At 45.0% G+C, this 12,981-nt stretch overlaps 1 protein-coding gene across 1 annotated transcript; it reads left to right on the top strand.

Moving 5' to 3' along the window:
• Positions 1-11,418: 11,418 nt before the first annotated feature.
• LOC138783451 (olfactory receptor 6N1-like) lies at positions 11,419-12,342 on the top strand. Its single transcript, XM_069958160.1, has one exon. It carries the CDS (start codon positions 11,419-11,421, stop codon positions 12,340-12,342), a length of 924 nt encoding a protein of 307 aa, XP_069814261.1.
• The last annotated feature ends 639 nt before the right edge of the window (positions 12,343-12,981 follow it).

The following is a 12,981-nucleotide window of genomic DNA, read 5'->3' on the forward strand; positions in this document are numbered from 1 at the left end:
GCCTTGAAGTGATCCTGTATGCAGAGGCCGGGGCGATCAGGACAGGTGTCACACTGGAAAATGGTGTCCTTCCTGATCCCCCTGTTACGCCACACTCTGCACTTCTTCTGGGGTCTTCTGCGGGACGTCACCTGGAAAATGTTGCCCTGGTGCGATATGCGGTCCTTCATATCCAGAAGCGCTGGGTCTGCTCCATGGCTGCTAAATATTAGGGCTTTATTACTGCTACTGATATGTTCGGATCGTGCCGCAAGCTATAGTAGCTCGGGCAGCAAGGGACCAGAAGAGGGGGTGCTGGTATAAAAGTTATCCCCGTACAGGTGGTAACCTTTATCCTGCATAGAATGCACGATCCGAATTGATCAGCCAATAGCAGCGATCGTCAGCATGGGTGGGGGTTAATCACCCCCCCCCCCGTGCCGACAAGCTATGATGGCCTGCTATACATTATAGCAGGTCATCTTCCCCGATCACTGTGTGTGTACACGCAGCGATCGGGGAAACCGCGGGCGTAAATGTACGTCCGTTTGCGTTAAGGCACGGGTTTTGGGGTGCACATTTATGCCCGCGGTCGTTAAGGGGTTAACATAAACCTAAATATGTAACATAGGTTCCATACTAGACCAAACCTTCGGGACTTAATGTCAGTATGCTGCAAGTTCCCCCTCTTGAAAGGTTTGCTGTTTCTGTCAGCGTAGTGTCCGGAGGCTAGAGGCGCTACCAGGAGACAGGCCAGTACACCAGGAGATGTGGAGGAGGCCTTAGGAGGGCAACAACCCAGCAGCAGGACCGCTACCACTGCCTTTATGCAAGGAGGAACAGGAGGAGCGCTGCCAGAGCCCAGTAAAGTGATCTCTATCAGGCCACAAATGTGCCTGTGTTTGCACAAATGGTTAGAAACCGACTCCATGAGGATGGTATGAAGGACTGATGTCCACAGTTTGGGATTGTGCTTACAGCCCAACATCGTGAAGGACACTTGGCACTTGCCAGATAACACCAAATTCGCCACTGGTGCCCTGTGCTCTTCACAGATGAAAGCAGGTTTACACTGAACCCACGTGACAGGCATGAGTCTGGAGACACAGTGGAAAGCAATGACCAGTTTGGCAGTGGGTCAGTAATGGTGTGGGGTGGCATTTATTTGGAGGGGCAAACAGCCCTCCATGTGCTCGCCAGAGGTAGCCTGACAGTCATTAGGTACCGAGATGAGATCCTCAGACCCCTTGTGAGACTATATGTTCCATAGGTTTCTCCTAATGCAAGACAATGCTAGACCTCATGTGGCTGGAGAGTGTCGGCAGTTCCTGCAAGATGAAGGCATTGGAGCTATGGACTGGCCGCCCGTTCCCCAGACCTGGATCCAATTGCGCACATCTGGGACATCATGTTTTGCCCCATCCACGAACAGACACCACAGACTAGGAGGAGATCCCTCAGGAGACAATCCTCCACCTCATCAGGAGCATGCCCAGGCATTGCAGGGAGGTAATACAGGCACGTGGAGGCCACACACAATACTGAGCCTCATTTTGACTTGTTTTATGGCATTACATTAACGTTGGATCTACCTGTGGTGTGCTTTTTTTTCCAATTTTGTGTGTGACTCCAAATCCTGGCCACCATTGGTTAATAAATTTGATTTACATTGATGATTTTTGTTGTCGATTGTTATTGTGTGATTTTGTTGTTAGCACATTCAACTTTGTACAAAAAAAAGTATTAAATGAGAATATTTCATTCATTCAGATCTAGGATGTGTTATTTGAGTGTTCTCTTTGAGAGATGAGCGAACCTCGAGCATGCTCGAGTCGATCCGAACCCGAACTTTCGGCATTTGATTAGCGGTGGCTGCTATAGTTGGATAAAGCCCTAAGGCTATGTGGAAATCATGGATATAGTCATTGGCTGTATCCACGTTTTCCAGACAACCTTAGAGCATTATCCAAGTTCAGCAGCCACTGCTAATCAAATGCCCAACGTTCGGGTTTGGATCGACTCAAACCCGGTTCGCGCATCTCTATTCCCTTCATTTTGTGAGCAGTGTATTAAAATGTTGCACCACACATGAACTCAAGCATTACCTTTCTTGGTCTGAAAACCAGGCATATTTCTTTAACATTGCATGTTGCCAACATTGCATGACTTTGCAAAACTTTGGCAAATTGGGCCTATTTAGCATAAGGGCAGAACTGGCCAAAAGGTGTAACAACACATGCTCTAGAACGGTCATCCCTTTAGCATAAATATCACAATAACTACGAAGGCAAGTTAGAAAGTGGAACGGTCTTCTGAACAATGTAAAACACTCTTAGGCTATGTTCACACTAGGTAAAAGTACGGCGGTTGTTGCCATCGGCAACAACGGCCGTACTTTGTACGGTGTGGAACACTGCCTTATCTGCTATGGGATCGAATACGCTCTGGCTGGGATCCCATACAGCGCCGCAAAGAATTGTCAGTTCACACAATGAAGCGAGCGGCTCCGGACGCTTGCTTCATTGTGTGCTATGGGGAGTATGGCGCCCGCATCAGAACACTGCGGCTGGAAAGATCATCCAGCTGGTACTTAAGTACCAGCCGGAATGATCTTTGCAGAGATCTCCCATTGCGTGACCTGGCTGGGTCACGGAACGGCCGGTCTCTTACGTAATGGGAACATAGCCTTAGGGTAAATTCACATGGACGGATCCGCAGTGGATTTTACTCTGCAAATTTGCAGTGAAATCCGCTGCGGATCCCATGCCGATTACTTTCAATAAGGATACATACTCGCAGCGGGATTTACATCCCGCTGGGAGTATGTACATAACAGCGCCATTAACCCCCCGCCGGCCAGAGCATACTTTACCTGCTCCGCACTCCGGCTTGCTTCGGGGGCTCCCGGCATCTTCACATCAGTGGCTGTGGCGGGGCAACGCACTGATTGGCTGAACGGGATGTAAAGCCGAGAACTCCCAAAGCAAGTCGCAGCGCAGAGCAGGTAAAGTATGCTCCGTCCAGTGGGGGGGTTAATGGCGCTGCTACGTACATACTCCCAGCGGGATGTACATCCCGCTGTGGGTATGTATCCTTATTGAAAGTAATCGGCATAGGATCCGCAGCAGATTTCACTGCGAATTCGCAGAGTAATATCCTCTGTGGATCCGTCCGTCTGAATTTACCCTTCAAGTCCTTGATAAGTCACTTGTAAATAGCACTAGTCATCAGTGTCCATTATGGTTCAGAGTACCCCTTTAACTTTTAGGCTATGTTCACACTGCGTATATTTCCGGCCGCATATTTTCAGACATATACGCGGTAAACTCCGTCCGGGGATTTACGCTACTTGCGGCCGGCTGCGTACGGAGCGCGAACTTACGCCCGCTGTCTGCTTACGCTTCCCGAGGGCCCTACCTAGCGATCTGACAGCGGTCTTTTACTTGGAAATCTTCGCCTAGCCCCGGACACACCACAGAACCTTTTGGATCGGCACAAAAAGCTTGAAAAATGAAGATTTACGTTTGGGACCACATGTTACGCTACGGGCGTAAGTTACAGCATTTTCGTCCTCAAACAATGGTCTGGAACATTTTTTACGGCGCCGCGTACGATCCTGGCGTAAGTTCTTACGTAGTGTGAACTGTGCAGCCGTAGATCATATACTTTCCATTGTACGCAAACTACGCAAGTCTCCGGCCGCTTATTCACGGAACGCGCTACGTCCGGAGACTTACGTAGTGTGAACATAGCCTTAAGAGTCACTTTGCATAGTACCCATATTACAGTTATCCTATAAACAACTATGAAGAAAAAAAAAACTTGTTACTGCCATAGTGGTGACGAGATAACACTGGCGCCGTATATCCTTATAGGGTCCTTTGAATAAGAAGTCCCTTCTGTAGATAGAGAAAATAGAAAGTTGCATGCATCAGAGTCTTTGCCTAAAATAGTGAACAAACTTCATTCTTCATGAAAGACAGCAAAAGCAATCACAGTAGTAAAATTTTTTTAATACACTAAACCCCAACAAAACTACCCCCAGGGCTGTGGAGTCGGAGTCGTGGAGTCGGAGTCGGAGCTAGTTTTGGCTGGAGTCAGAGTCAGAGTTGGAGTCAGAGCTAGTTTTGGCTGGAGTCGGAGTTGAAAAAAAATGTACTGACTCCGACTCCAGCTTTAAAAAAATCGTTAAAAATTGTAGAATTGAATTTTGATATGAATTTTACAAGTTTTGCTCATGAATATATATTATGAGCAACATTCTAATAGAACACTGGCCCTGTGTGTGTGTGTGTGTGTGTGTGTGCGTGCGATGGATGCAGTAGGCTGTGTGTGTGTATGCTATGACTGCAGCAGGCTGTGTGTGTATGCTATAGCTGCAGCAGGCTTTGTGTGTGTATGTGTTATGGCTGCAGCAGGCTGTATAATCATCCCTGTGCTGTCCCCATAGTAATAATCCCTCCCCCCGTGCTTTGTCTCATAGTAATAATCCCCTCTGTGCTCTGCCCCATAGTAACCCCCCTCCCGTGCTGTCCCCACAGTAATTCCCCCATGCTGTCCCCATAGTAATCCCCCCTGTGCTCTGCCCCATAGTAATCCCCCCTGTGCTCTCCCCATAGTAACCCCCCCTGTGCTCTCCCCATAGTAATCCCCCCTGTGCTCTGCCCCATAGTAATCCCCCCTGTGCTCTGCCCCATAGTAATCTCCCCTGTGCTCTGCCCCATAGTAATCCCCCCTGTGCTCTGCCCCATAGTAATCTCCCCTGTGCCCTGCCCATAGTAAGCCCCCTCTGTGCTCTGCCCCATAGTAATACCCGCTTTGCGGTCCCCTTAGTAATCCCCCCCTGTGTTCTACCCCATAGTAATACCCCTCTGTGCTCTGCCCCATAGTAATCCCTCCTGTGTTCTGCCCCATAGTAATCCACTGTGTGCTTTGCCCCATAGTAATACCCCCTGTGCTGTCCCCTTAGTAATCCCCCCTGTGCTCTGCCCCATAGTAATCCCCTCTGTGCTCTGCCCCATAGTAATCTCCCCTGTGCTCTGCCCCATAGTAATCCCCCCTGTGCTCTGCCCCATAGTAATCCCCCCTGTATTGCCCAACACACACACACAAAAAAAACAAAACATTATACTCACCTAATCCTTTCATGGGGCAGGTCCCTTCAACCTGTAACATCATATCACTGCGCCTGCTGGATGGAGTGTGCACGGCCGGGTTCTGCAGAGGGAGAAGATGTGGGCGGCAGCCTGAAGAGGTGCAGAGCGCTCAGCTGAGCGCACGCGGGGTGTGCTTTGATGGCAGTGGGCGGCTGGTCAGGTCAGCGCCCAGGGTGTGTGTGTGTGTGTACTATGATGGCGGCGGGATGGCCAGGTCAGTGGCGCCTGAGGGGAGGGGTGCTATAGTGGCAGTGGCGGGCTGGTCAGGTGAGCGCCGGGGGGCACCGAGTAAGGTCCAGGGGTGCCAACCCCATGCGATTGTCCGGGTGCCAAGTAAGGTCCAGGGGTGCCAACCCCATGCGGTTGCGTGGCAATAGAAATGGCCCTGTGATAGCCACCCTGTACCTTGGCGATGGTGACAAAAGGGCCATTTGCCATGTCTCCATATTCTCCTAAGGTCCTGCCAAAAGCATTGGTGGACAGCCTGGCTGATTTTGCTCATTTTTTAAATACGATCAAAGAGTCTATCCTGGGCCTTTATGGGTCTAATGGAGTACTGGTTCTGCTGCTGCTGATTCCAAAGCCATCAACAAAGTGTCCTAGGCTCTTGTAGGTCTGACCGATTGCTCTTGCTGCTTCCACCACCTTCATCAAGGTGTCTATCCAAAAAAGTCCCAACACAATTATCAAAGTATCAATCTTATGCCCTTATGGGTCTGACTGACCGCTCCTGCGGCTGCTGCTTCCAACACACCATCAAAGTTTCTATTCTGACAGTGCTGCTATTTTGCACATGCACTTTGATTTAATGATGCACTGGCTTCATGTGTAGTGACCATACTATTCAAGTTACTTGAGTGTACAGTATATAGATATATTCATGTATGGTGTTTTTTTTTCCTCTTTATTGTTCCTCTGTGTGTTCCCCTCCCTGCTCATTTTTTTTTATAACTTTTGCATTAATTAAAAAAGAAACGTACATCTTTATAATATTGTGGATGATATTATTTCATAGGTAATCCCTCCTAGTTATAAGTGACCACCATCAAATTGTCTATTTTAGGCCCCTGTTTTTTGATCAGATCATTGTTATTAAAAATGTTACACTTTAAGGCTATGTTCACACGGCGTGAGAGACCGGCTGGTCCGTGACCCCGGCCGGGTCATGGAACGGCCGGTCTCTGGCCGGATCATCTTGGCCGGTACTTAAGTACCGGTCGGATGATCTTTCCGGCCGCAGAGCTCTGATGCTGGAGCCGCTTGTTTCACTGTGCGAACTGACAGTGCTTTCTGCGGCCGGAATTCACTGAATTCCGGCTTCAGAAAACTGACATGTCAGTTATTTGCGGCCCCGTATGGGATCCCGGCCGGAGCGTATACGATGTGAATACGCTCCGGCCGGGATCCCATATCAGATAAGGTTATGTTGCGCTCCGCAAAAAGTATGGCCGTTGTTGCCGGTGGCAACAACGGCCGTACTTTTACGTAGTGTGAACATAGCCTAAACAAGAAACTCACAAAAGTGTTGGAAAACCACCAACATTTGAATCACAAATAAAGAAAGAAACATGGTAAATAATAACAATCTCCAGTAGTACAGAATATACATAAACCTTTGCTCTTGTACATGAAAACAATACTGATGCAAGCATGCTATAAGATATTCAAAAGGACATTTCGCAACTATGCAAAATAAAGCAATCATCATTTCTATATGAGCCTGTCTAAGCAAGATAGTTATTCCTTACCCCAAAGAATTAATCCACACCTGCATAGGGTTTCAACATTGTTCTTGTCAGGAACTGGACAGCAGGACAAGACAAGACAGTGCACCCTAAGCTCAGCCCCACCCACTGTCCTCTACCTACTTGCCCCCCTAGGCTAAACCCTAGGGCAGCAACTGGGCGGCGGTCCCTGTACTAGCTTGGTGGGACACAAAGACAAGACAGACAGACAAAACACAATAAAGAATAGTCGACAGTGCGGGTCACAACAATCGGGCAGAAAAGTACAAAATCACAATCCAAGAAGTGAGGTCAATAAACAGGCAATACGGTCAGGGCAGGCAGCTAGCAGGGATGGTCAGAAATACAAAGCAGAAGAGCCAGAATAAACAGAGCAAGAGAAACAGAACCAGGCAGAGACAAGCTCAATATCCGGGCATGATATCCCAGACTGAGGTAGTTATATAGGAGGCCAGGGTTCTGATCCAGAACATAATTGGACCATCCCCCTGATCTCCAAGCACAGACAGCTGAGAACAAAACAGATCCACTGGCAGGAAGACCTGTCAGTCACAGTAGAACCAAAACACAGATTAACCCTGACATGGCCAGACAGAACTCAGCAGGTGAAGTCAGGTGTGTCTCTCAAGGTGAGCAAATAACCAGTGTTCAGACACAGCAAAACAAAACACAGAAACAGAATGCAAGAAAATCAGCACCTTCTCGGCCGCACAGCACGAGCAGAGGGACGCATGACGCTCCGCAAAGATACCATCCTGACAGTTCTGTTGATATCCCACTAGGAAGGCCAGGGGTGTCTATCCATCTTCACCAGATATTTTCAATTCCCCCCCCCCAAATTCAAGTTTAATGCAACACCCCCCCCCCCTTTCCAACCTTATAATATTATTCAACTTATTAATAAACTCTGTAACCAGTGGCCGTTGTTATTGGATCCAGTGGGCAGCAATATCTTTTCTAGCCTGATGTAACACCCTCTGTACTGCTAATTCCACTACCTCCTCAGGGAGGTCTAGACCTAGTATGCCTAACAAACATTTTTTGGGGTCTGAAGGAATGGTGATGCTTTCTGTATCATGTCAAAAACCCCTCTTCAAAAGTCCTCTTATTTCCAGCACTCCTATGTGATATGTAAAAGATGCTCATCTAGTTCTCCACATCTGGGACATTCAGAGGTGTTCCTTATTTTTATTTTGTGCATAAACAGAGGCATCTTGTACACTCTGAGCAAAAAGTACAGCTGTGATAATCTCTACACGTCACATAGCGACACCATAGGAGTTAAGGGAAGCACATCATGCCACTGGCCTTCAGTAATTTCACCTACATCCTTTTCCAATTTACTCTGTGTCTGCATTGGAAAATGAGCTAAATGTTGACATAGTATTTCTAAAAAGAGCTGCAGTATCAGCACCTTTGTAGAGTCTACTGATACAATGTAAGCCAATACTAGATGGGACTGTATATTTATGGGTGTTAGCTTTAGTTGAGCGTGATGGGCCCCAGGGTCTAAGATTCCTCTGATAGGCCCCACATACCCCAGTCTGACACTGATAACACCCCATGTTCCTCCCATGGTGAGAAGCCCTCCAGGTGGAAAATGTGGGATGGGATCCCTAACACTGCTTTTCAGGCTACGAACCATCTAATTTTGAAGCTGTATCCACGCTGAACTAACTTTCATGCAGAAGCAGTATGGGATCACTTAGACTACTGCTGTTGATATCTGTAATGCTGTGTTATGTATCTAATATTGCCGTCTAAATTACTTGACACCCTAGAAAAGAGAATAAGGATGCAGAGACATTTGTTTCACTGTTACTGTTCAGAAGCAATCACTGTTGTTCCCTAGCTAAAGGCCCTACTACACCAAGAGATTATTGGTCGCATTTGACCGCTTATTGGCCAATAATTGTTTGGTGTAATAGCTGTATTAAAAGGCAACGATTAGCCAACATGCATATTATTGGATGAACCTTGTCTTTTAACATGTTGAAAAAAACTTCAGTGATAACGGCGGTGTGCTAGCTGTCACTCCGTGTAATAGAAGCAGCGGCAGCAGACTGCTGCTATCCCCTCTTAGTTGCCCCCGCCCCAGCACTTACCTGCTTGATGTCAGCGTGTTTAATAGAGCGGGCACCGAGCGAGAAATAAGGAGCAAGCGAGCACAGGTTGGCGCTTGTTTGCTCCTTCTGCTTGTTCTGTGTAATAGGGCTGTAAGTTGTGTGAGCAAATGACCACCACCTTGCTGCCGCAGATGACATTGTGCATACTCTGTGATATTCTACTATTCCCACTGTTACAACCACTACTGCAGCCTCCCAATATAAACGGTAATAGTCCCACTATTGTAATTGTTATTTTTCACCTAATTTTTTTACATTTTATTGTAGTTCGCGGCAGATAGAAACTAGACTTTTTTGGGGGGAAAAAATTGTGGATTGGTGGAATTGAATTTTTAAAAAGTTCCCTCATCCCTAAATAAAGGCTTAGCAATAACATACATATAAAATGTACACTCAGAATTAAGTGGATCCATATATTTTTAGCTTGTTTTCTTTACCTAATTAGTTTAGGTAATGTTATTGAACAACTGACTTCCTCTTGGGAAGTCTCAAGTCACATTTGTTTGTTCCTCTCCCTAGGCAGTAAGAATAGGACAGGGAATAGGTTCCTTTCAAAGAAAGGTGACAGTAATCTTTATAAATTGGACGGAAAGGCTATTAATGCATTTAATTGAGGTAAATGAAAAGGTTTGTTGTGTTGCAGTGTACATTACATAGTATACGGTAGGTGCGTGACTATTAGATGTGTGTACTGGCGGCTTTACACATTACATTTTCCTGATATCAGCGGTGTGCATATTTTAGAGTGTAAAAAGACCAAGAAGTATTTAGAGAAAGCTACAGAATATTTTTATGGGATTTTTTTGGAGACCATGTAATGCTAATGTGTGATGTAGACTAAACACAGTTATCAAACTACACTTCTGCATCACATGAACAACCACTAGAGACATGCAATTGTGAGTCCATTTTTTATTGCAGATGGTCTTGAGATTTGATTTGATCAAATTATGGCTGAATTGAAAGTTGTGTATGACATTCTGAAATCTTATAGGCTTTATGTTTGTTTGTTTTTCTATGCAGTAGTACAGTACAAAATGTGATGGACAAGACAGGAGATGTGTAGTGGTGTAGGGCTAGTATAAGTGACAGCAGTACAGTACAGACAAGGCAGGAGATGTGTAGTGATGTAGTGCTAGTATAAGTGACAGCAGTACAGTACAGACAAGGCAGGAGATGTGTAGTGGTGTAGGGCTAGTATAAGTGACAGCAGTACAGTACAGACAAGGTAGGAGATGTGTAGTGGTGTAGGGCTAGTATAAGTGACAGCAGTACAGTACAGACAAGACAGGAGATGTGTAGTGGTGTAGGGCTAGTATAAGTGACAGCAGTACAGTACAGACAAGGTAGGAGATGTGTAGCGGTGTAGGGTTAGTATAAGTGACAGCAGTACAGTACAGACAAGACAGGAGATGTGTAGTGGTGTAGGGCTAGTATAAGTGACAGCAGTACAGTACAGACAAGGCAGGAGATGTGTAGCGGTGTAGGGCTAGTATAAGTGACAGCAGTACAGTACAGACAAGGTAGGAGATGTGTAGTGGTGTAGGGCTAGTATAAGTGACAGCAGTACAGTACAGACAAGGCAGGAGATGTGTAGTGGTGTAGGGCTAGTATAAGTGACAGCAGTACAGTACAGACAAGGCAGGAGATGTGTAGTGGTGTAGGGCTAGTATAAGTGACAGCAGTACAGTACAGACAAGGCAGGAGATGTGTAGCGGTGTAGGGCTAGTATAAGTGACAGCAGTACAGTACAGACAAGGCAGGAGATGTGTAGCGGTGTAGGGCTAGTACAAGTGACAGCAGTACAGTACAGACAAGGCAGGAGATGTGTAGTGGTGTAGGGCTAGTATAAGTGACAGCAGTACAGTACAGACAAGGCAGGAGATGTGCGACTTTAATTCCTGCACTGTTGTATTTGAATGTTTGTGTGCAAGATGTTATATGTGTCTTTTAAGTAGCACCCAAGAAAACTTGCTTAGGTTCATGTCTAGTTCACTGTATTCCATATGTACACATTCTAACATATTCCATGAAAAGAACATTGATAAAAAACAAGATGGTAAAACTGAAAGATGCTCCTGAAGTCAGGACGGTAGAGGAAGGGCAGTTACGCTAAGAGCCTCCTTTGTGTCTAGAAATGATTATTAGTGGATTAATATAGGATCTACGGCTGGATTATCATGATTTTGTTGATCTGCTTATGTAACCCCATTCTGTGAAACTATAGGGACTCTGTGTGCTGCCGGGTGCACTTTACAGTGCTGTATTAAAAGGTTCTTTGCAAACAGTTTGATAATAAACTTTACCTAATAGTAATAAAACAACTGATTTTCGGTTCTGTTATTATCACATGACTATCATTTAATTATCCCTTCTAATGCAGGCCTAACTGTGACACTTACTGTTGCTATTATGAATCAAACAGTTACTGGCTTTGTTATTTTAGGATTTACAAACTTGGATTCATTGCGTCATCCTATTTTCGCCGTTTTGCTTTGCATTTATTTTCTAATAATTACTGGCAATGTAACCATCGCTCTTATTATTTGGGCCGAGCCACGTCTGCATACCCCCATGTATATGTTTGCGGGAATGCTGTCTTTTCTAGATATTTGTTACACTGCAGTCACAATTCCACAGATGCTCGTCATCTTTTGGATCGGAAGAGTCTATATTGCTGTCAGTGGCTGCTTACTTCAGATGTATTTTTTCCATTCTCTGGGGATAACTGAAAATTATCTTTTGACGGTTATGGCCTATGACCGCTACATTGCCATATGTAACCCCCTAAGGTACTCCACTATCATGACTCCTAGATGCTGTAAGTATCTTGTATTTGCTTGCTGGTTGTGTGGATTTTTAAGTCCAGTGACCAAATTAATTTTAGTAACTTTTCTACCATTTTGTGGATCTAATGAAATACGCCATCTTTTCTGTGACTTGTCTCCTCTTCTACACCTTGCTTGTGCAGACACATTTCTCAATGTTATCATTGACTTTGTCATCAACTCTTGTATTATTATTTTAACTACTGCATTTATTGTATTGACTTACATGAAAATCCTGATCACAATAATCAAAATGAATAGTGCAGAGGGGCGCAGGAAGGCATTCTCAACCTGTGCAGCTCATATCACTGTCGTGCTGATATTTTTTGGAAGCGTATCCTTCATGTATGTAAGGCCACAGAAAGTATATGCACCTGAATATGACCAACTGGTAACTATAAATTATACCATTTTGACTCCATTGTTAAATCCGGCTGTCTATAGTCTTAGGAATAAAGAAATAAAGAAGGCAGTGAAGAAACATCTTCAGTTTAAAGGTACTAGATAATACAATGAATAATCTTTTACTTATGTTGGCTCTTTTTAAGAAACATCTTAAAGAACTGTCATGGTTAGCCCGAGGAAGTGACAAATAGGGTTTGAACAAATGATAATGGTTCACAGAGCTGTTATTTTCTAATAATAATAATAATAATAATAATAATAATAATAATAATAAAGTTTGACACTAAATATCACAATGTATTGCCAGTACATACAGGCAGACACAGTCAGGGTCTTCCTGGGACATCTGAACTGTAGCCTCTGCATTAAGAACTGTACTATAAATATAATATTCAAATAGTCATGAATGATGACTTTTAAATAAGTACAATTTTACTGCACATTAGTTTGGCTTACTGCTCTAGAGGTAGAGTTTAGGTTGGAGGATTAAAGGGGTATTCCACTCAAACATAACTTCTGATATGTTGTTGCCCATGGTGAGACTAACAATTCATTCCATACATGTCATTGTGTATTAAGTCTCCTTCCCCCAGCTCTGAGCTGCTGCTTTCTGCAGAAAACACAAAAATCTGTGTGTGAGCCTTTCTCTCTGACTCCCCCTCCCTTCTGAGATAGCTGATGTAAACAAGTCCCTTTTTCTGCAGCTTTGTAGCTTCCTTGTAATGCTGGGAGGTTTAAACTA

The sequence above is a fragment of the Dendropsophus ebraccatus genome, chromosome 1 (assembly GCF_027789765.1).
Source record: "Dendropsophus ebraccatus isolate aDenEbr1 chromosome 1, aDenEbr1.pat, whole genome shotgun sequence".
NCBI classification, from domain to species: Eukaryota; Metazoa; Chordata; class Amphibia; order Anura; family Hylidae; genus Dendropsophus; species Dendropsophus ebraccatus.